At 39.3% G+C, this 25,213-nt stretch overlaps 1 protein-coding gene across 6 annotated transcripts in view; it reads right to left on the bottom strand.

Annotated features, from left to right (window-relative positions):
- DOCK7 (dedicator of cytokinesis 7) overlaps positions 1 to 25,213 on the bottom strand; it is a 150,827-nt gene that overhangs the window by 90,895 nt on the left and 34,719 nt on the right. For all 6 annotated transcript variants that reach the window (XM_031968991.1, XM_031968986.1, XM_031968987.1 and 3 more), the window contains exons 5-14: positions 21,839 to 21,968; positions 21,535 to 21,747; positions 20,864 to 20,949; positions 17,204 to 17,270; positions 11,182 to 11,331; positions 7,856 to 7,936; positions 6,244 to 6,409; positions 5,360 to 5,502; positions 1,506 to 1,599; positions 499 to 661 (exon numbers count right to left, since the gene is read on the bottom strand). In XM_031968991.1, the coding sequence (XP_031824851.1) occupies positions 499 to 661; positions 1,506 to 1,599; positions 5,360 to 5,502; positions 6,244 to 6,409; positions 7,856 to 7,936; positions 11,182 to 11,331; positions 17,204 to 17,270; positions 20,864 to 20,949; positions 21,535 to 21,747; positions 21,839 to 21,968 (1,293 nt within the window). The remainder of the gene's footprint in view (positions 1 to 498; positions 662 to 1,505; positions 1,600 to 5,359; positions 5,503 to 6,243; positions 6,410 to 7,855; positions 7,937 to 11,181; positions 11,332 to 17,203; positions 17,271 to 20,863; positions 20,950 to 21,534; positions 21,748 to 21,838; positions 21,969 to 25,213) is intronic.

The following is a 25,213-nucleotide window of genomic DNA, read 5'->3' as shown; positions in this document are numbered from 1 at the left end:
TTAAGATGCTACAGTCATTTCACCGGCAAAGGAAAATTGGCAGAACGATTGTATGGTCTTTCAATATATGAAGAGTTATTACAGATAGGATAGTACAAAAATATTTGACTTATCTGGTAAAGATTGAACACAAGGAAATGAATTTCAACATAAAACAATATCTTTAGGTTAAATATCTGAAAGTGGTTTAGGACATTTTTAAAGACTGAAATGGATTAAAAAATACATTCTGGAATTATCTTGGCAATAGGCGTTTAAAAATTTCATAAATTGCTGACTTCTCAATGTCCACATCTAATATTACAATTTTATCAAGGCGATTTATTTCATTACTGCTAAAGGGTTCTGGGCAGAAGGCTAGATGAGGGGGTAGCTCAGTTTCTTTGCACTATGAATCTGCGTATCTTTGGTTCCTCCTTCAACTAAGTTCTACATTCAGGTCTTCAAGTAGCTAATTTTTAATTTTCTTTCCTTGCACGTCAGATGAAAAGCTCTTACCTGTAAGTAGTGTTCGGGACATACACATCCCTGGCAGGAAATTCCAGGATTTCCCTAGTAGGTCTAACTCTACTGTCAGGGTAGAGTTTGACTTGCAGCAATTCAGGGGTTAGGCAGTAATGGGGATTCTCTGGTGCAGGTGAAATGTCAATCTTCAGTTGAGCTGCAGATTAAAAAATGATTACAACAACCAAAAGAAAATAAATTTTATTTGAATTCTATATTCAAATAGAATCTATAATTAATCTATATTTAAACTTGCTTATGTTAAAGGAGTGATCTGAATGTGTATTATTTCTTATCTTGAAACCTGGAGAGCCTCTATAAGGAATAAAATGAATAACAGTCTAATTCTTTTCATTTAATTTTTCTGCTTCATGACACAAACAAATTCAAAATCAACCATGTCACTGAAAAATTCAATAACTATTTAACAACCATTTGCTAAGTAATTAGTATCTGCAAAGAATTTATTAATAACTGGGAAAGATAAGAAGATAATGAAGATATGAGTTTATAAACTATATAGTTAGTCCTCAGAGCTATAGAGGAAGGTATTCTGTGTTTCAAAAATTTGACGATAAATCCCACACTGACAAGAGACTCTTAAAAGTGCTTCCTAAGAAGATATGTTGACATTAACTTTGGAAGGAATAAGCACAATTGTATTTTGAAATGGAGAACTCAAGTCAATCCTATTATTATTAACATGTTCATAGTCGTTAGTTACTACAAGCACTTATTGAAAAATTATTACTTTCTCCTGTGTGTGTGGGAAAAATCTATTTTTAGACATTGTATGAAACTCTATCAGCATATAAATAATTAGTTTCCCAATAGACTTGTGTTCAAGCCATATATTTTAAAAGATTAATGAGATGAAGGCGAGGAATTATAGGGCATATCTGTGAAATCAGGAGAAATGACTAAATAAAATGGTCATTTTAACGTCTAAGGAAACAAAACAAAAACGCTTATAATACTGTTCCTTTAAAACCAACACATACCTGTAATGGGTCTTAATCGCCGTAAGACAGAAGATGGCCTTCTCATATCAGCAAGAAACTTATAGAGATCCTCATCACTTAAGCGATCTCCTTCCTGTTTTGAAAACAGAAATCAAATGTTTTATAGGGAATATAAAAATAAGGGAAGAAAAATTCTGATTTCCCATGTTCCATAACTGTCAGTGAAATATCTCCTAAATCAACAGAAGTATGATTATGAATTAACTCCATTTATTTCTTTTTCTGTTTATTTGTGGCGCCTGATATTCTTTGAAGAATCTTAATTTTATGATGGCAGATACTTCTTCCACTGACAGAGACTCCATACCACCTCCTATTGGACAATTTAGTAAGCACCAACTACACACTAAGTACCAGGCTCAGCATCAGGGAAACAGGGAAAAAAATCAAACGGGCCCTGTCCTCCAGAAGGTGACCTTCATCATCTATACACACAACCCAGAGTAATTTGTTGGGGGAAGTCAGTAGCCATTGGGCATGAAGGAGAATATATCTGGCGCAAGTTCAGAAAGATGCTTTAAAGGATGACCAGCGGCCTCTCCCTTCTTCTCGCTGCCTCTGCAACCTCATTCTTGTAAGAGAGACAGTCCGGGTCCTCTTGGACATTATTACATACATATTTCCAACCAGACCACCCTCTGGTATCTTCTCTCTAGAAGCCCCCAAGGGGAGTCTTCCCAGCAACGCCACGGTGGGGTCGCTTCCCCAGACTTTTCTTCTGCCCTGAGCTGATCTTCCTGATCTCATCTCCTTAGTATCGCTTCCACGTCCTCCCGTCAGACGGACGGATGAGAGGCCAAATCCAACAGCTCCATTATCCTCAGGCACTTTAAATAAAATAAATAATTGATGGCAAATCTTTCCCCTTTCTATTTTCTTATCTTCCCAGCGACACAAATAAATATTATTGACACAGTCACACCAAGCTTTCTTGCCAAACTCCTTCTTAGGTCCACAGTTGTTTGCACCGTCTCTGGATAAGAGACTGTTCGTCATCTTGTACCATCTTCTCAAGGGTTGTGCCCAGAGACGTCTGGGCCCTGCACCAAGATTTTCCATGATTCTCTGCTGGTTCCTGGAGGCACAAGGTATCTGGAGGCCTGAATGCAAACAAGGCTTCAGAACTAGCTCACTCACCTCTCTGGAAGAGTTGTTCTGCCTTAGTTTCCTCAACAGGTGCTGATTAAATCACATTCCCTTTCCCCTCTCCTGGTCAAAATGGTTCCTAGATTCTTACAGCATCTTCACTGTCTTCAGTGAAACTTCTGTAAGAGCTTGAGATAGTAAATGGCAGAAACACCTTTCTTTAAACCTTATCCAGCTCCACCTGCTAGCCACAACAGCGTGTCTAAGGAAGTCAGTGTCAAGCCAGTGATACTCCCTGTGGAGGATTCTTCTCATCTTCAGCCTTGCCTTGATTCTCATAAGGGCTTTTTAAATTTGCTCTCATGGGTAAATGGTGTAACTATACCGAGGCAGCTGATTCAAAGTCACTAAACTCAACGTTAAAAACTGATTAAGTTTCTATGACATGTGAGGGCGCTGTGATAATAAGCACCAAGATATCTAAAATCAAAAATTACACTATCCCTGACTTCAAGCGGTTACTCTCCAAGAAAGCAGGTACATGACATATGCAGATGAGTAACAGATGATGTGAAGAGGGAACTAGAGAGTGTCAGAAAAGGCCATCAGGGCTGAGTCTGGAAGAAATACAAAAATCCTCAAGACATGGAGACAGCACTCATCCCAGGCCTTGAGAAATCACTGATACAAACAGGCAAAAGCAGGGGATGGACTACCAAGCTTGGGGAACAGCTCGTTGTCCAGTTTGGAAGGAATATGGACTTCAAGAAAAAAATGGGAAATTAAGTTTTAAAAATAGGATTTAACTGAGCAAAATGTTGGTGGGGGCAGCCAGGAAAGAAGGAGAATGACAGAGAACTATGGATGGCAAAAATGGAATGGAAGGAGTCCACAGTTCCTAATCATAACTGAATACGAATGAGATGGACTCACCTATAAAATGGAAGCAGATATTAAAAAGCAGAATCCCATAATATGTTATTTACAAGGAGAATATTTGAAACAGAGAGACACACAGAGGAAAGATAAGGGATTCAAGTAAAATCTATTATGCTTCAGCTGAAGTAAAAAGAGCAGGATAGCAATTATGATCTCAGACAAAACAAAAGCAAAAATAGATCTAATTAAAAGAGATAAGGAATAAAAGTGCATCTAGCTAAAAGGCACCATAGACAATGAAATTATATCAGTACAAAATATATGTGCAAATTCCAATAGACTTGTGATGCAAAGAGCCATCCACATCAAGAGAGATGAACTACAGAGACTGAATGTGGATCAAAGCATAGTATTTTCAACTTTTGTTGTTGTTTGTTTGCTTTTTTTCCCCCTTTGGATCTGATTTTTCTTCCACAGCATGATGAATATGGAATTATGTTTAGAAGAATTGCACATGTTTAGCCTAAATTGGGTTGCTTGCTGTGTAGGGGAGAGAGAAAGAGAGAAAGAGAGGAAAATTTGTTTTGTGGACCCACAAATTTGTTTTGTGGGGGTAAATGTTGAAAACTGTCTTTGCATGTATTTGGAAAAATAAAAAGCTATTACAAAAACACACAAAACATATGTGCACCAAATAATGGACCCACAAATTTGTTTTGTGGGAATAAATGTTGAAAACTAGCTTTGCATGTATTTGGAAAAATAAAAAGCTATTACAAAAACACACAAAACATATGTGCACCAAATAGTATAGCATCCAAGTTTTTAAAGGAGAAATGCATTAAACAGGAAACAGACAATAAAACTAAACTAGTGAGAGGACCTGAACTTTCCCCTTTCAGAATTAGATAATTCTAATAAATAAAATAAACAAGAAAAAAATTAAGGAGGTAAAAAGAATTTTAGAAAAGAGATGTAAGAGACCTCTGGAGAAAACTGAATGGAGATAAAAGGAATATACCATTTTTCTCAGCAGCACATGAACCTTCACCAAGATTTATCATGTATTAAGGTATAAAAACCTCACAATCAAATCCAGAAAGGCAGAAATATTAGATGCCTTCTTTCCAGAAAGGGGCATAGAAAGATAGGTTAAAGTTAACTGGAAACAAAGTTAATCCTAAAGAATGAATGGGTCAAAGAACAAATCATAGAATCAATAATTTCCTTAAAGAGAATGACAACAATGAGACAACAAATCAAAATTTATAGATACAGTCAAAGCAGTACTTAGGGGAAATTTCATATCTCTAAATGCTTACATCAACAAAACAAGAAAAAGCAGAACAATGAATCGGGCATGCAACTGCAAAAACTAGAAAAAGAACAAATTAAAAGTCCACAATGAAACATCAAATTAGAAATTCTGAAAAATCAAAAATCAAATAAAACTAGGAGATGGTTTTAAGAAAAAGCAATCAAATAGATAAGCAACCGGTTAATTTAATTTAAAAAAGAAAACCAAATTACTAGTGTCAAAAATGAAAAGAATGAATTCACCACTAATGAAGAAGAAATTAAAACACTTACTAGGAGCTATTCTGCCCAATAATATGCCAATAAATCTGATAATCTAAGCTAAATGGATAAATATTTACAAAAATATAATAACATCAATTAATTCTAACACCAATAACTGCAATGTGACTCAATCATCCATATTCCTGCTTTTCTCATCTGACTCTCAATCTTTTGGATGCACTCAGTCAGTCACATAGTCTGTTTAGCCTTTATGAAGCCACAATTCAAGGAGGGGACAGGCACAGGCAGTGTCACTCAGATGTGCTGATGTGTGTGACCAAAAATACCTGCTTAAAAAAGTTTGTCACTGTGAGGGTTGCTGGCCGAAAGGTGGTAAGACTACAAGCTTCATCCCCGCTTGTGGTTCTTTCTAGGGATCGTCTGCCAACCACACTGGAATTTCTTCTCTCAGACCATGATCCTTTGCGTTCTAATAAGGGAAAAAATAAAATGTACAGTGAATTAAAGCCAGTTTTAAGCTATCAGCTCTAAATTCAGAATCATTCAAAGTCGTGAGAAACCATGGAATAAGAAGCAGTTATGTAAAGAAACCACTCTCCTGCACAGGAACTACCAGGAGGCAAGGTCGCACATCGGAGAGAAGTGGGCTTGGGAAGGAGAACGCTTTGATGTGAACAGTCTCCCCGACCCTTACCGAGAACGTGTGCACAAGCAAGCCAATTTCCTCATCTATAAACTGGACATGTGCAGGGCTACTATGCAGGGTTCCAGTAAGGACCAAAGGAGATACTGTATTTAGAGCACTTTACAACATGTCTAAATGGCAGTATTACTCTTATCACAAGCGAAGAGAGCCCTGTAGCTTCACAATCTCAAAGCTAAATTATTAACTATCACAAGTCTTTATCATGCAAGATTTATATTTCTCTTCTACGCAGGAAGACGAAGTTACTGGTTTGAAAGACACTCAGAATTAGCTAAAGAGATGTGCAGTTTGCAAGTGTCCACTCAGAACGCACCCTCAGTCTTACCTGCGTGCTCTGAGATAAGGGCACATGACTTGCTTCCAAGCTGCCCAAGGTTCTACTGTCTACTACTGAATTACACTTCATCATGTCTGACTTAGACTCCAAGGACTAGAAAGGCAAGGAGAGAACGTCAGCACTAAGAGCTGCACTTGGCCCGGGCAGACGCGGGGCCCGCTCCCTACCTCCAGTACTGATCTCTACGTCGGAGGAATCTCTCTCTAAACTCCCGGCGCTGCTGACGATGTTCATCAGGTGGATGGCCGTCCAAGCAAACGGCATGCGGTACTTGCCCAGTCTCTGACAAAACTGTTCAGCCTGGCTCCTCAGCTTCTCCAGCTTCTCCTTGTTCTGAAAAAATAAGCCGAGAAGCTGAGATGTTGTCTTACTGCACTAGAAGGGGTCCGGAAGAGACTGCTTCACAGAGAGCTGTGGACCTGCCAAAGAATTCCCTGCCACATTTGCACCAACAGCACCCAGAGATCGACCCACGACAGGGGATTAACCACTACAAGGGATCGATCCACGACAGGGGATCGACCCACGACAGGGGATCGACCCACGACAGGGGACTCACACATTCAGCAACCACAGACATAAATAAGTGTGCGCAAATACTATGGATTAGGTAATTATTTTTCATTTCCCTGTCAATGAAATGCTCAGCCTTTAAAGGTATCCATTCATTCATTGATTCAATAAACCTTTACTGAGCACCTAGTCTGTGAGCACTTGAGGCAATAGGGAGGATGCAAAAATGAATCAAGTTCAATCCCTTGTCCTCACGGAGTTTAGATAATGTAGTATATGTAGGAGATTGGGAAAAAAATTTTTTTTTGATTTGACAAAGCTTCCAAAATGGGAAACACTTTTCCTCTTGCTAAAGACTAAGGACTAAAGGATTTTGGACACATCCAATTTACAGTCAGCTATATCACAGAATCATTAATCTCATAGCTGTGCAAGTATATAAATAATTTCAGAAGTTAGATACTTATTACAGTTCCAAATAATTCAGAGTTTAATTTACTTTAATTTTTTAAAACTTATTTTCATTTTAAACAAGAAATTTTGCATATTTAGGATATTTTTTTATGTATCCCTGAGTTTCCAAATTTCTGTTGGTCGTTGTATGTTACCTGAAACTTCCATAAAACTCCCTCAAATTCTCATTTAATTTCTTCTGCCAATCCATGATATATCAAAAGTATGATGGAGAAAGTCATGATGTGGAAGGGATAACTATATTTAGGACCTAAGCTGAGAGAACCAAATGGAGGAGAAGAGGATGTCTCAGAAGGTACTGGCTTCCCTGTCAAACAAAGAGGGCATATAGTCCCAAGCTGAGGGACCAATAGTCATGGTTATTGCAGATGGGGTTCAAGACCAGGGTCAGAATTTGATGATTTCTGTAGTTCCTACCAATCCAAGATCTATGATCCTATAGCTTAAGTATTTATTGAAGCATGTAAGCCAGTCTGAATTTCTACTAAAACAAAACAAAACAAAACAAAAAAAACCAAAAAAAACCGGAATTTTAGGGGCAGCAAGGTGGCACAGTGGATAGAGCACTAGCTCTGAAGTCAGGAGAACCTAAGTTCAAATCTGACCTCAGACACCTAACTTCCTGGCTGTGTGACACTGGGCAAGTCACTTAACCTCAATTGCCTCAGCAAAAAAAAGAAAAAGAAAAGAAAAGAAAAAGACAAAAATTTTTAAAGGCATTTTAAGACTGTTAAAATTTACAACTAGCACTATTTCCTGAGACAAAAATGAGGAGAGAAAGGGAATTATCACCTTAGTAGCATCTGCTTCTTTGAAAATCATGTATGGCTCTGCACACTCTCCAATGTCCCCTTGCTGTAGAACTTTTTCTAGCTGAGAAAAGAGAAGATCCCAAATTACATTTACAATCAACTATTTAGCAATGCTACAAAAAACATGGAATTCCAAAACAATACAATTGGAAAAAAACACCACAAAAAGCAACTGAATATTCTGCAATTATAATGCATGACACTGGCCCTAGAGAAGAGAGGAGAAAGGAATCTCTCTCCTTCCTCCAATACAGTAAGGAGAAGAAGGCTCTTAAAGAAATATTTCGGACTGTCAGACACTATGAACCTGAATTGATTTTTTCCTCTTTGTAAATCATTTTTTCAAGGAATGGGTCACTGGAAAAGGAAGGACATACGTTAGTGAGAAATTGAGAAACAAATGTGAGATCAAACAAAATTCTGATGATTTAAGCCAATCACCATGATGTGATCTGTGATCATGATGTGATCTATGATGTGGGGTTTAGGACCAAAAGTTGGAGTTCGGTCATGTGAAAAATTCACAATGGCCATTCTCTTTGGCAAAAGATATTTATTTAGGGAAATGGGTTACAGTGAAAATGAAGGAATATAACAAGATACTAGAAATGGGAAATATGAAAGAGTTGGGAGAGCATATGAAAGACAAGTTCCAAAGTGGCAAAAAAAAAAAAAAACAAGCTTTGCTCCCATTCTCCTAGCAGACATCTTTTTGGAGAAGAATGGGAGCAAAGCTTGGTTTCTTTTTTAAAGTCTTAGGAAGTTGAGACAGATATACAGACAGGAGGAGCCATTGGACAAAGACCAGAAGAACAAGTTGCTGGAAAGGACAGTATCAGGGCCATTAGACAGGGCTGGTCTTGGCTAGAAGCTGCCAACTCTCAGGAGACAGGCCAGGTGGCTCCCTCACTTCCTGTTGTCCAGTGAGAGGGAAGGTCCTTGGTCGGGAAATGGGAGGAAAGAGGTACCACCAGAATGAAGGAAAGGTTCGTATAGTTGTTGCAGGGAAGAGCGAGGGAAAGTCAACCAGGAAACAGCATTAACATAAGACTCTCCAAGCACAAATTGGACCACGTCCCTGCTCTAGATAATAAACTTCACCTCCAGGATCAAAAATGATCTTTCTGCTTCTCTTCTGAAGCTCCCCATGACCCAGCAGGTTCCACACCACACACAGAGGGGTCTGGCCAAACAGCCTTCCATTTCCCACTAGGGACTCCCTAGTTTCTTCCAGGGCTCCCCCTGTGCATGAAGCCTTTGCTGCTTCCCCCAAGAAACAATGTCCTCCTACCCAAAACAAACTTGTCTTTGTTGTGTATAAGCTAGCTCCCTAAAGTCACTTCCAATCGAATGGAAGTTTTCTCAAGGCTGGAACTTAAATCACTTTTAATTTTTGTATCTCATTTAGCACAGTGCCCAAAACACACCAAACATGTAATCAGTGTTTTCAGATTGGTTCATTTGATTTTCAAAACAATGTGGAGGGAGGTATTGTTATTACTGTCTCTGTTTTACAGAGGAAGAAAAAGAGGCTGGAAGCAGGGAAGTGACTTCTAAGATCCACAGAGAGACCCTGTGCCTGAAAAAGGACTCCAACGGTCTTCCTGAGTGTAAGACCAGACTACCACAGTGCCTTGTAGCTGTCTTTGTTCTCCATACACAAGAGTCAAGAGAAGCTATAGGGCAATGAGAGTCAAGTTAATTACATTTATCCATTTACTCTTGTTACGACATTTGTGGTTGTTCTTTTTTGAAGGCAAGACAACTTCTCTACCCTTGAACTGAAAATCATGTGCTTCACTCATTTTGGGACACAGTGACTATTCGAGCAGCTAAGAAAAGATATTTTTACAGAAAGAAATCTGCTCAATGTTTTAAAAAGGTAGCGATATAGATTGTTATAATTAAGTAAAACATTTCCATATTAATCATTTTATACAAGAAGACTTGAATAAAAGGAAAAAATGAAGAAGGGGAAAAATAACAATTAATTTATGCAACAATTTTCATTGATTCCCTTGATATCCTTGAGCTTTCGTTCTTCCAGATGAAATCTTTCTATTATTTTTTTCTAGCTCTATAAAATAATTTGATAGTTTGATTGGCATGGAATTGTTTTATAACTGTGTTCATATAGTTCCTGGGTTTGTCTTGGCAGGTGGACAATTTTATATTGTCTATAGTTATTTTAAATGAAATTTCTTTATGTCTTATTTTTTTTTTTTATGTCTTGCTGCTGGACTTCATTAGTAATAAACTGAAATGCTGATGATTTTCTATGGATATATTTTGTATCCTGCAATTTTGCTAAAGTTGTTAATAATTACAAATGGTTTTTTAGTTGATTCTCTAGGATTTTCTAAGTATAACATCATAACACCTGCAAATAGTGAGAGTTTTATTTCTTCACTGCCTATTCTAATTCCTTTTAGTTTCTTTTTCTTCTTTTATTGATGTAGCTAACATTTCTAATACAATATTAAATAACAGACATAATAATGGGCATCCTTGCTTCACCCCTGATTGTATCTGGAAGACTTCTAGCTTATGCCCAATATATATAATGCTTGCTGATGGTTTTAGATAAATATTACTTATAATTTTAAGGTAAATTCCATAGAGTCGGGTTAGGGTTAGGGTTAGCATTCCTATGCTCTTTTGTGCTTTTAATAGGAAAACGTGCTGTATTTTGTCAAAGGCTTTTTCTGCATCCATTGAGACAATCACATGATTTCTGTTGGTTTTGTTATTGATATGGTCTATTATGCTGATAGTTTTCCTAATACTGAACCAGCCCTGTATTGCTGGTATAAATCCCACCTGATCATAAAGAATGAATTGTATGCTATATTTTTGCTAGTATTTTATTTAAAAATTTTGCATCAATATTCATTAGGGAAACTGGTCCATCCTGTCCTTTCTCTGTTTTGGCTTTTCCTGATTTAGGTATCAGCATCAGAATTGTGACCTACAAGGAATATGGTAGGATTCCTTCCCTGCCTATTTTCTCCAATAGTTTATATAATACTGGGATTGATTGTTCTTTAAATGTTTGGTAGAATTCACTTATGAATACATCTGGTATTGGGGGTTTTCTCTTTCCACAGTACCCTTGCTAAATGCTTATGGAATTCACAAACCTACCCATGTGGAGTCTGTGAAGAAAACCCGTCCTACGCAAAGATAAATAGGGCCACAGGACCCGTTCATGAGGAATACATACTTTTGGTCTTAGAGGAATTTAAAATATACCCTGGAGGCAAGATTAGAGAAGGGCAGCATATATTAAACAAGTTTGATTCTTACCTTTATTACAAGAAATACATCTTGAGATGGATAAGTTATAGAAAAAATGGCAGATCTTGCCAAGGTGGTGATGGCAGCAGGAGGCACATGGGGACGCAGCATGCCTTTCATTTGCTCAGAGTTAAGGTCAAAATAAAAATTCTCTGAAATCTAAAAGAGAGATTAATAGGTTTTTTTTTTTTTTTTTTTACGTGAAGTTAAAAGACATTTTATTTAGCCATCAACTTAATAAAACTACATGTACTCAATCAAAAAGATTTTAGAAGCATTTATAAAAGTCACCATTAACATAATTTATGAAACACAGAACTACAACCAATCTTTTGATGGCCAACTCCAAAACCCCGGTCAATGGGAGCAAAGTTAGCAAAGGGCAAGTATTTGCCATGAGAGGGGGAAGAGGGTGTAATCTGAAAGCTCTGAGTGCGAATGGGGAGTGATTCAAGAGATGAGGGAAGGAGTCATATACAAGCATAGAACAGGTGTGGCAGCCGACTGAAGCAGTCACGGGAGGACCCCAGCGGCCCCTCACAAGGTCCATCTCCCTAGGAGGGGAGCTGCGACGGCCTTAGTGAAGGGAACTAACTCTACCATGAATCCCTGAAAGACGACATTATGAACTAGCACTTCATGTGTACCTCCACATCACAAGACCGCGAGAGGTTCCACCCATCCACCTCCAAAAGGTCAAAATTCAAATATTGACAGACCAACACTATTTCCTATTTGGGGGCGTCATCGAGGGTTCAATGTCCACTCGGGGAGAAAGCCTGAACAAACATCCCGGGGTCAGGCACCTTTCGACCTGGAAGGCCTCACATTATCATCATCTCTGCAGTGTTTGAGAAGGGTGAGCAAAGCAGGTCAGAATGCAAAAAGATCTTGGACTACTGGGCTGAGTCCGGAAACTGAGAAGATGGAGGCTGCTCTGGTTTTGCTTTCTTGTTATTTACAAGTAATTTTGTCCTGGAACCGCTTAGGGCGGATTCTTTGTTTCTGAACTTGGTTCAGAAGTCAACCGGCCGGTAATGGTTAATTTTAGAAATCCAGCTCTCCTGAAAACCATTGCTCTGTTCTTGCCTCTGTCCTTGACTGGCCTTGGGTCAGTTGTGTGAACTCAAGGGAGCCGGGCCTGATAGCAGGCTGCCTTCAGGGATATCTGCTTGGCGGCTCCCAAGGCTGGGCTGCTATCTCACCCACAGACACAATTGGTGCTTTTTGGTTCTATGGGAGAAGGGGGAGCTCAGGGGGGAGGATTTTTACCAGTCCTCATTCTTCCAACCAATTGTGTTGCTCCACTGTTATATTGCCCTCGATCCCATGATATCATCTACACTCCCCAAACACCACATAAAGGGAACTGTCCTTTTGCTCAGGTCTGTGGTATAAATGGAGGCAAGCCTCTGACCTCTTTACTCACACACAGCATGCCCCTGATAATACATGTGACCTAGTATGGAGAATTGCCTCAGGTTACCCTTTTGTCAAATTTCAAACACAACAACATTCAATAGGAATCATTCTGAAGTCATTAACTTGGGGTTTCAAAAACTCAATGGCCTAAGTAGAGTTCACCAGAAAAAAAATCTGGGTGTTTGCAAGAACTAGAACAGGAGTCAAAATGTTCACAGGAAAATCAGAGGTGATGTCATCCCAGGCTGCCCATCAAGTAAGACTCCAGGACAGGGAACGTGGCCATTCCTAGACAGAGCACATCTTCAATGGGCATTCAGCTGCAGAAGACCCTTCTTGAGAAGGATCTCAACAACAAGCTTGAGGATTTCCAGAAGGAGGCAACCTAGAGAGGGAGGGGCCTGGAGGCCATAAAATATAAAGACTGATGGAAAGAACTTGGGATGTTAAACTCAGAAAAGGTTTTTTTTTTACTTATTTGTCAGTTTTAGATGATAGCTACCTTTAAGTACTTACAGGGCTACCTTAGGGGAAAGAAGGAACTCTGCTCAGTTCTGAAGAACAATGGAAGAAGCTGAAAAAAGACAAGTTTTGTTTCCATGCAAAGAAAAACTTCCTAATAATTAGCAATCTAAAAAGTGAAATAAACTGCCTTTGAAGGTCATAAACTCCACATCATTAGCAGTTTTCAATCAAAGCCTAAAATGGAAGATCCTGTTGAAAGAATTCTCAGGGGGCAGAATCAAGATGTCAGAGGGACAGGAAGTGCTCCAAAGGGTTCTAGAAAATATCTCTGATTGAATCCTGATGGGGAAATCCAGAAAAAAGTTCCATTAAGTCCTTTGTCCAGCCCAGCTCAGATGCAGCAAAAGAGACAGGGAGGTCTGCAGACAATAGGGATGGGACTGGGCTTTCCAGCATGTAAGGCATAGAACACGCCAGTGTCCTGACAAAGTACTGGACCACGTATGTTGGGTCCCTGAGACGGGGACAAGTATGAGATGACACCTTTGTTACCCGCTACCCAGCTCCAAGACATAGATCCAGGGCAGGCCAAACAGGAGACCTGTACACAGAGGAGGGGTGTTAAGAGTCAGCGGGCCTTGGGCACTGTGCTGAGAAAGGAGGAAGATCAGAAGCCAGGAGCCACTGCTGAGCTGTGCCTCAGGAACAAGGTGCAGAAGAGACCCTGATGCCAGCACTGGACCAACCTACAGAGAAATCCTCAGGGCTGGAAGGAGCCTATAATTGTTGTTCTAAACCAACAGTTTCCCAGCTAGCTGACAAGGTTCAGCCACAGTCAGCTGTGGTTCAGACCCAAACCCAGTCAGAACTTGCTGAGCTTAGATCAGGGGGAGCAATCAGGCTTTGCCTTGGGTCAACTGCCTTTGGGAGTTTTGAAAGCTTTCAGGTCCCTGGCCTGTCCCTGAGATTCTGGAGTAACCTAATTTTCAATACCTCATGAAAGTATCCATAGGTCCAGCCTAGACCTTGCCTCCAGACGTATACAAAGGCCACCCTAACATCAAGCCCAAAGTCAGGAATAAGCATTTGGCAAACAAAACTATTCCCTCATAAAAATGGTCTATGGTGGTGATAATGGATTATGGTAGCAGAGACACTCAAGACACAAATACAGATGAAGAAAATGACTCCAAAGCTTCTACAAGCAAACTATCAGAGAAAAATACAGCTTGACAACAAATCTAAGCAGAATTTCTGCAAGAGATGAAGCAAGAGTTTAAAAAATAATTTAAAAAATTTTTTTTAGTAAAAGAAATGAGAGCTATAGAAGAAAGAATTGGAAAGGGAATAGCTCAGCACAAGACATACAAAACCACGTCCAAGCAATAATATCCCTGAAAAGTAAACGTTCCAAAGAGAAATCGATGAAGCAACAAGGAATATTAAAACAAAGCAAAAAGACTGAAAAAATAGAAGAAAATGTAAAGTATTTTGCAGCAAAAACAACTGACCTGGAAAACGGATCGGGGGAAAAAGTTAATCATCATTACTATGTGAATCCCCAATCAAAAAAAAAAAAGTCCAGACATCCTATTTTAAGAACTCTTAAAAGAAAACTGTCCAGATCTCTTAGGTCCAGAAAGCAATGTGAAAATAGAATCAACTCAGTCACCTCTTGAAAGAAATCTCTTAGAAATTCACAGCAAAAATCCAGAATTTCAAGATCAAGGAAAAAATACTGCCAGCAGCCAGAAAGAAAGAATTCAAGTGAGGAGGGATCACAATCAGGACCATGCATGATTTAGTAGCCACCTATATAACGGAATAGAGCTTGGACACTATATTCCAGAAAAAAGGCTAGGGGGAATTATCTCATATATAATCAGGGTACAAAGGCAGATTTCTATACAAACAAGAGAAGTTGGGTGGGTAGGCTGACACCTGGATATCACTTTCATGTGAACTTAACACACACATACACATGCGCACACACGATACAGAAATACATTGCTCTCAAGAGGGAAATAAGGTGGAAAGGGGAAGGGGAGATAGGGAATTAGAAAGAAGACAGATTAAGGCACCGGTCGGTTTTAAACAAAATAAACTTGAAAAATGCACAATAATATTGAAACCTTTTGGTGAGGTGGAAAACAATGGGAATCTGAGGGAATGACCATCACCTGGGAACAAATGAGCTGACATACTATTGGGCTGAACTCTTATCAGCAAAGCAACCAACCAGGAATCTAAAGACTACTCACTTCCTGATAAAAAGAGAAGGACTTATTGTATACAATGAGAAAAAAAAAATTTGAACACGGCCAATGTGGAAATTTGTTTTGATTAACTAAAAAGATTTATAATGGTTCCCCCTTTTCTCAATGAGGGATAGGAAGAGATATGGGAGAGTAAAAAGGAGGAACTTGGTTGATTAAAGCAAATGAAATATTAAAAACAAATTTATGGCAAAGAGAATAAAACTAGTCTAAACACCCACACTATACAAGCCAAAATCAACAAGAATATATGCCTGTGTGGATGGATGGAGGGACTTCTGGATAAACCGAGAGCTATCTACACACACATACAGATACACAGATACAGGACAGATCTTAGCCAATGGATAATAAACTGGGCAAAGAAAGAGAAAAGAATTCAGGGAGTCTTTTCACTGATTACAAGTCTTGAGTTGCTTCAAAAGTCTCTCTTTCACACTAGTTTTCTCTCAGAGACACTTGATGTCCATGTGATTCCATGAATTTGAAAAAACCCAAATGCCCCCAAGCCCAAAAGATAATGGAAAGAAATGAAGGCTCTATAGTTCGAGAGGAGAGGACAGCACTTATACCCATGAAACTTCCACCCCAAGATCAAGAGAGAAGCTATGGAATTACATAATTACTATGCTAAAAGCCATCCATATGACTGCCGACCCATCATCATCTAGTAAAAACTAGAGTCGAAGATGCAGCTTCCGGCAATCAGGATCAATTAAAAGTGCCAGTGTTGGCAGCCAGGCTCCTGGGTGGGGTTCCAGCTTTAACCCCTGACTACACACATCTAAAGGAGGCTCTCTGGCTCTTGGTCTTATCATCTCCAAAACAGAGAGACAGTATTAGCTGACATTTACGATACTTCCCCAAAGGGAATCGCTGATCATCTGTGCATTAATACCTTGGTCCTCTTGAGATATTAAAAGTACAAAAGTTGATCTTAGAATGGTGGGTATGTAGCCTTCATGAAGCACTTACTTTTTTTTAAAGAAATGGACAAAATTGGAGTTAAAGAGGTACCAATTTATATCAGTGAAAGAAGGAACCAAAGTAATGAGGTCACTGCTATTAAACTGCTAAAAGAAAACATTCAACACAGAATTTCTAAAATCAAAAAGAATATCATTTTAGCTATCACATGCAGCAATGAGAATATTGGATGACTTATTTTCTTATAATTTCCTTAAATGGTCTTTACTCTATGACCAGTTTTTTTTAACCTAACAACATAAAAGAATTTTGACACTCATATCTAATTCTCTATAGTTTACTTTCGACATGTTTTTAATAAAATAGTTAGATTACACTGAAACTGACTATCAATTGTGCTTCAAAATAGAAAAATGCTTAACAATCTTTACAATTATACATATAATGCATTTTATTATATATATATTTATTGTATTTAACTTATACTTTAACATATTTAACATGTATTGGTCAACCTGCCATCTGGGGGAAAGGGTAGGGAGAAGGAGGGAATAAGTTGGAACAAAAGGATTTGTAACTGTCAATGTTGAAAAATTACCTATGCATATATCTTGTAAATAAAAAGCTAGGATAATAAAAAAAAATCTTTACAATTAACATTTTTACCTAAAATTTCTATTTGTGGTTTTTGGCAAGGTAGATCAAAAACCATTTACTAAATGACTACTGTGTTCTAAGAACGCTGCTAAATGCAGAATAAAGATTGTTTATCAAATGGAAATTTAAATATTTTACATTTACCTTGCAAAATAATATTTTAGGAACATTTTATGACCAATGGCTGTAGATAAAAATATCAAAATAACATTTCAGAAAATGTTTTTAAAGTTACAAAAGATGATTACAACTGAAAAATATGGCCCCATATTCCTCAAACCTACCTTTTTCTTTTCCTTGACATCATATAAAGCCAAACTTGCAAAAATGGGTTCAATTTCAATTTCAAATCTAAAAATAAATAACAACTTGGTGAATTCCTCACAAGGACAAATATTGAACTTTGATGGATGCATTTTTCATACACGTGACAAATCACTTCCCCAGACATTTAGTTGTATTAAGAGCATTTCCCCTTCCAGAAATCCCTATGACTAGCCTTAGCTGAGTGGCCATGGCAAGTTTCCATGGCTTTTCAGCCTCCACACAACTCTCTGAGACTCTCAACTTCACACAAGTTGCTAATCTGCATGGGTGATGTCATTTCTACACAGTGAATTGCCCCACACCAGTGAAATCTTAGATCTGACACAAAAATAATGATTTTTTTTTAAAAGGGCAACATCAATTGGGGAATGGCTGAATAAGCTGTAGTACATGAAGGTAATAGGATTATTATTATTCTATAAAAAAATGATGAACAAGCTGATTTTAGAAAAGCTTGGAAAGATTTACACGAACTGATGCTGAGTGAAACAAGCAGAACCAGAAATACATTATACCCAGCAACCACAAGACTGTGCTATGATCAACTATGAAAAACTTGGTTCTTTTCAGTGTCTCAATAATCCAAGGCAATCCCAAACAGAGGCAACTATGGATAGAAAATGCCATTGCATCCAGAAAGGGAACTATCGAGATTGAATGTAAATCAGCACATGCTACATTTGCTTCTTTTTTGTTTTCTTGCTCGTTGTTTTTCCCTTTAGTTTTTATTTTTCTCTCCCAACATATTTCATAAAGAAATGTGTATTCTGAGGGCAGCTAGACGGAGGCAATGGATAGAGCACCAGCCCTGAAGTCAGGAGGAGTTCAAATCTAGCCTCAGATACTTAACACTTCCTAATTGTGTGACCCTGGGCAAGTCAGTTAATCCCAATTGCCTTGGGGTAGGGGCAGGGGGGAGTGTATTTTAAAATGTTAATATATACGTATAACCAGAGAAAGTTTTTTAAAAATTTAATGGGCAAAAGGGCAAAATGCGCCAGTGACCCAATGAGCAGAAGCTCACAGAGGGCAGGTCCTTTGGATCCCACCCTGAAGAACTGCCATTTCTGTGGGGTTTACATCATGGAAAACGCTACCTACTGCATTCACAGAAGCCTGGGATGGAGGAGCTATAATCCCCATTTTAGAAATAAGGAAAATGAGGCTGAGAAGTGCTCTTGCGCCTAGGCGAGGTCACGAGGGGGGGGGGCGGCTTTTGCAGGGATTCCCCCACTTTCTCCTCCCCGCCACCTGTTTCCAATGAGCCTGAATGGGGGAGGTGACTTTCCGGCTGTCCAAAGATGAATCCCACTAACCCTAAAGAGGGTCCGCCATTGGTTGCCATACACTGCCGGGAGGCAGGGACCAGACGCTGTGCCAAGCCCCGGGGCTACAGTCAAGCCCAGTCCTGCCCTTGAGAAGCTTCCTGTCCAGCAGGGAAGGCGCAGAGCAAACGCACACACAAAGAGGGTTCTGAGAGCACTATGGGATAAGGACAGGTGGCCAGCAGGGCTTCCTCATGCCCAGACTGCCTGGGGCCGCCGATTTCTTGGCTAAGGCCCCTCTCGGCAAGTGTGTACCTCGCAGTCGCAGAGGAACTAACGGGGAGAAGCCCGAAGCCCCTCTGAGAGCCTAGTGACATCACTGGACAAAGCCCCATTCCCCTAAACAGAAACCTTAATGGTGGAAGGGAAACCCCGGGGGAGGAGCTCGGGAGGGGGCGGTGTCTGAGGCTAAACTCTTAATCTCATAACAGGCTCCTCAACTGTAAAATGGGCTACATCCTGAGCTGTTGTGAAGATCAAACAGCAAAGGGCCTGGCACACAGCAGGCACTATATAAATGCTTGTGCCCTCTCCCTTCCCCAGACTGTGTCTTCCGCATACTCTGTAGAGAATGTATTTACAAAAGTATTGTGGAATTATATCTGGACAACCACAGGTTGATTTTTTTTCCCCCCTGAGAGCAGGGAGATTTCCGCTATATATATCAATCATCAGTAAAGGGAATTCCCAGTGTGGAAGCACCCTGTCCACGCATGACTCCCCGTAACTTTCGTCTCAGCGTCTTCTGGTGCAGCTGGTGGGGGGCGAGCCGCCCACAGCCCTTGGGTGTTGGCCCGTGGCTCACCCCGGCTCTCAAGCCCTCCGTGCCCCGGACACTGAGCTACTCCATGGGCTGAGTGCAGTGGCAGAGAAGGATGCGTGTGCCCTCCCTTCAGTCTGCCCTGGCTGCACTGCCAGTGTGCGTGACAGCCTTTGTGGCTCCCTCCCTGGCGATGATGGAGACCAACAATTTGGCCTTTCCTCCAGAAAAGGGGCAGAGGCTCCCTCTACACGAGGGCTCATGGAACAGGGCAGTGCGGCCACATGCTCTCTACCCCAGAGAGCATTTATCGTCATCATATAAAGCTCCAAGTTCAGATTCTATTTCCTCCATGTGCTCGCCCCTCAGTGATCTTGCTCATGACATCCCCCTCATAAGTGATTGGGTTGGACTAGGGGACCCTAAAGGCTCCTCTCAGCTTGACAACTAATCTTCTGTGATCCATGAGATGAGTTCCTCCCAGGTAGATGTGAGGGGACCAAATGAGATGACACAAGGAAGGTGTTTGGCAAATTTTTTTTAAAAGCACTTTTTAATCATGAGCTATTATTATTATAATTACTACCACTTCCCAAATTAGTATCTATTACTATTCCATGGTAGATTTGCAAAGGGAGTGCTCTGATAAAATTAATTGCAAAAACATTATTTTTAAGAATATAATTTTCTATAAATGATTATAAAAATTTTTCTGACATTTTCTGAATTTAAAACGTATTCATGTTCTCCCTAACCTTGCCTCTTTATGAAATGCATGATGGAAGACGCCATATTTGTGACTGTTAGGACAAATTGGACAGCAGAACCAAAAGGGCTGAGCTAACTAGGGAGAAAATAGATGACTACAACAGGTGGGAACTTTATTCCTGTAAGGAAGTAACAGTAAAATTTGAACCTGTGTTATTAGGAAAGAGTTATAGCCCAGGAACTAGGCACAAGTAGCCTGATGTTCAAAAGCTCCAGCTCATTAAACTTGCCTAACAGGTTTCCAGTGAAAGGTCATTAAATGTATAAAATGTTTGTTTTTTAAAGGAATACAGCTATGGTTTTCAAGTGGGTCCTTAAGCTCTGGATGCTTTTTTAATGCTCTTAATCATTACATTTTTCTTCTTTTCTCTCATATATTTTTTCTTTAAAGAAATAAAAGACAAAATAAATAATTCTGAAAGAAATAAAGGAAAATCGGTTAAAATCCTAAGGTTTAACAACTTGTTCTTCTGCAAAGATGAAATCATACTCTAAAGGCAAAGAAAAATTCCCTGCAAAATCCTGAAGAGGCAATTTAAAAATTATGTGCCTTACAATGGGAAACAGTGACTTCCATCTGAAATCTCCAAAGATAACGCATAGCAACCTGCCCTGCCATGTGTAACTGAGACGGTATCTGAATGGAGACCTTTTGAACAGTCCATTTGTGAGCACAGCATGCAGGAGGGATGAGGACTAGGGCTGTCTCAGTGCAAAGTCATTGTGGGAAACAAACCTGAACAGGAAAGGAAAGAAATACTTACTTGAGGGACAAGCATTTTACAAGAAGTCTTTGACCAAAATGTTCTTTGGGTATTTCAGGAATACTGAGTCGTTCTATGGGCTCTTCCTGCAAATTGACAAACAAGATTAAAAATGAACAAACCTTCCAAAGTTTAGCTGGCAAATAGAAACTTTCAAAAGTGATTCTACTGTAAGTTAACTTTATGCTATACTCTTTCATTTGTAGGGACAGCTAAAAAGATGCTGATGTCTCAAAATTATGAACCGCAAAGCTGCCCTGAGCACAATTCAAAATCACTAAAAAAAAAAAAAAAAAAAATTCAACGCGGTTTGGCCTAATAGAAATATATTCATTTCCAGCAATATAACTTTATGTTAAGCAACTGGGGCAAATTAAACTCCTTTTTATCCTACAAAGTTTAGCACTTCTTTTAATATTCCCCAAGTTTCTGATGCAGTCCATTCAACCAACAAGAATTCTCTGAGTACTTCCTATGTATGTGCAAGACATTCTTCTGGGGAAAATAGATGATGAATAAAGCTTAGATTGCAGCGGAAGAAATAAGAAAGCTACCCAAGCAGCCAGAATAGAGAATGAATTCTTAGAGCAAGCGAGCAGCACGCTGTCGCTGCTGGAGAATTCATGGGAGACTTGGCTTTGTCTGTCCCTCCTTCTAGGAGTTCAGCATACCTCATCTGGTGCCGGGTGCAAAGCAAACAGCTCTTTATGACGGTTGGATTTTCTTTGGTCATCATTCTGATGGTCAATGTCTTCATTTGGAGTCCGATCAAGAAGACTGGGGAGCAGTGCATCGGGCAGGGAATTCTTCAAGTCAAAGATGCTGCAGGCCCAGCTGCCCCGGGGGGTGTCATCGATTGACACAGACCGTCTTTTAAGGTCATCCTGGTGATGTGGAACATCAAGTGTACAAAAGCCAATAAGCAACAAGTACAAGTTAAAAGCAGCTTTCATGGTCAAATGTAAAGCATATTACTTGTTCATCCTGGTAGCTGTTCCCATCAGGAGCTTCATCGGACTCAAAGATCTGTTTGGGCAAACCTTTTTGCCTTTCTTTTTGTTTGTCTAATGTGTTAGGATTAAAGCCGGTTCCCAGTTTGTGGTACCTATTTAAAAAAACCAAACAAACATTTAAACCCATTTCACCTTTGTCATACTCTCAACTCATCAAAGTCATTATTGAAAAAGTCCATATTTCTCTATAATATCCCCTGATATTTTAAGAATAATGATGCCTAATGGAATAATAAATGTGTGTAGTAAACAAATGGCCATCCACCCAAGGTACCATAACATTTAATAACATTTACTATTTTCCAGTTCCATTTCCTTGTCCTCTCACACATGTGTGATAGTGAGCCAGTCAATGAATATTAAATGCCTACTATGTGCCAGACTCTGTACTAAGCAGTAAAAAAGAGGCAAAAACAAAACAAAACAAAAAAAAAACAACCCCTCTATACGCAAGAAGCTCACAATCTAATGAGGGAGGCAGCATATAAATAAAAATGTAAAAGGAAGCTATACATAAGATAAACAGGAAATAATCAACAGAGGGAATTAAAAGGGTTCGATAAAGATTTCTGGTAGAAGATGGGATTTTAGACGGAACTTAAAAGAAGCCAGGAGGCAGAAAGGAGGGAAAGCATTCCAGCCACAGGGGACAGTCAGAGAAAATGCCCAGAACTGAGAGATCTTATTCATGATAGAGGCAGGAGACTGATGTGACTAGACTATACAGTTCACGGTGAGGAGTAAGATGTGAGAAGACTGGAAAAGTAAGAGAGTCCTATGCTATGAAGGGTTCTTAATGCCAGAGGATTTCTGGATTTAATCCTGGAGACAATAGGGAACCCCAGGAGTTTATTAATCTAGGGAAGAGGGTGGAATGGACTTGTATTTTAGGAAAATAACTTTAGTGGCTGAAGAGAAAATGGACTGGAATTGGGAGAAACTTGAGGCAGCCAGGACTCCCCCCACCCCTGGCAGTTATTGGAACAATTTAAGGGAGTCTACACAGGATAGGGGCTGTGTCAGAGGAGAGAAGGAGGTGTATTGGAAAGATGGTGCAGATTGAAACTGAGCAGAGATGCTGGAGAGGTGAAACTGATCAAAGATGCTGCAGCCATGGAAAGATGCTGCAGAAGGAAACTGACCAGAGATGCTGCAGAAGGAAACTGACCAGAGATGCTGCAGAAGGAAACTGACCAGAGATGCTGCAGAAGTGAAATCCAGGCTTTGGCAACAGCTTAGCTATGAGGGGTGAGAGATGGTGAAGAATTCAGGATTACTCCTAGGTTGGGAACCCGAAGGACTGGGGAGGGTTGTGATACCCTCCACAGAAATAGGGAAGGGATAAGGGTGGAGGGATTTGATGACCCAAAAATGAGTTCTGTTTTGGACATGCTGAATTCAAGATGTCTAGAGGATATCTAGTGAAGTATTACAGAGGGAGAAGAAGGTCCAGGACCGAGCCCTGAAGGACACCCATGGTTAAAGGGTGTGATCTGGCAAAGGAGACTGAGAAGAAAAGGGCAGGAAAGTAGAAGAATGAAGAGAGTGAAGTGTCCTGAAAAGAAAAGATGATCAGGGAGGAGAGAGTGACCAGCTATGTTAGAAGCAGCAGAAAGATCAAGAAAGATCTCCATGGCTAAGTATGGAGAAAAAGGCATTACACTTGACAACTATTATTATTCTGGCTATATAACCCTAATTGCACCCTCATCAGAGAAGGTGCTGTGCTCTATGAGCAAAGCAAAATTGCTGTAGCTCAAAAGAAATGCATTAAGCTCAAAGCTGGAGAATCCCCAAATGTTCACCTGGACTTTTTGTGCCTGACCTGTGATAGAGCTTTCTGAGCTCATATTGGTCTGATCAGCCAGTTGGATGAATTGTAACTTTACTCTAACAGAGTGAAGTCATTTTGATCCCCTTCAAGAACAAAGGACAAAAGCAATACTTAACATAAAACCCCCAGAAGATCTCTCCAAATTCTAGTTTTACTGAATCAAGATATTCAATCTAGTCAGCTTGTGACCCAAGAAACTAGGGAAATAGAAAGGAATGATAGATCACCTGAGATGAATGAGATGAAGACTACACAGCAGATGTGAGCAAGACTATTTTAACAAAACTATTCGGCAATGATAGGTTGAAAAGCAGAAGAAAGACTGAGAGGCCAAGACAAAAAAATGGAAAAAAAAAATCCGACAAGAATCTGAAGGTTAAACCCAGAGCAACTGGGACAGCAAAGAAAATTTTAATTTCAGAAATTAAGAAAGCACTGCCAGAAAGACACTTACTCTAATGCAAATGGAATTATTATAGTTATTATTCACAAGCAGAGGATTTAACTCGGTTCTGAAATTTTAATTGTGCTGCTAATGGGCAAGTTTTGCTTCTATACCATTTTGATAAATCTAAAAAATATTGAACTTTATTCCCCTCGATGCCTTTTATTTTTAAGAGAACTCCTGACTGGGATGCTTAGGGAAAGCTTTGGAGTAAACAAAGTACCTTCCCTTTATACCTACCCTGGGAAGCAGAAAGCAGAGCAATTATTAACCTTACAAAACAGCTGAAAGCCTAAAAAAAGAAGTAACACGGGTGATATTACAATCAAATTAGGGAAAACTGGGAAAATTCTGCCTTATAGATCTATGAAGAAAGAAAGAATTAATTTTGAAACAAGAAATAGAATAAAATAGATAATTTTGATTACATTAAATTTAAAAGTTTTTACATATACAAAACCAATATGGCTAAAATTAGAAGGAAAACAGGAAAGAGGGAAAGAAAAGCCTTTAGTGCCTCATTTCTCAAAAATACAGGAAACTGGGACAAATTTATTATAAGAGCTAGTTCCCCTTTGAAAAATGATCTAAGGGTGTGAACAGGAAATTTTCAGAAAAAGACATCAAACAGTCACATAAAAAATCCTCTAGATCACTATTAAAGAAACGCAAAGTAAAACAACTCTGAGATACGTCCTCGCACCTATCAGATTGGCTAACATAGCAAAAAAACATGGCAAGGCAAACAAGAAAAACAACAAATGATGGAAGAAATATAGGAAAACTGAGACACAAAAGCATTGTTGGTAGAGTTGTGAACTGGCTCAAACAAACAGGAGAATAATTTGGAATTATGTTCAAAGGGACATAAAACCATGTATATCCTTTGACCCAGAAATATCACTACTAGGTCATTATCCCAAAAAGATCAAAGAAAAAGGGAAATGATCTATATGTACAAAAATATTTATAGTCTTTTTTTTGTGATAGTAAAGAATTGGAAATTGATGGAAATTATTGATGATTGTTTAAAACTATCTTTGCATGTGTTTTGAAAA

The sequence above is a fragment of the Sarcophilus harrisii genome, chromosome 4 (assembly GCF_902635505.1).
Source record: "Sarcophilus harrisii chromosome 4, mSarHar1.11, whole genome shotgun sequence".
Classification (NCBI taxonomy): Eukaryota; Metazoa; Chordata; class Mammalia; order Dasyuromorphia; family Dasyuridae; genus Sarcophilus; species Sarcophilus harrisii.
This window is presented reverse-complemented; position numbering and strand designations above follow the sequence as displayed.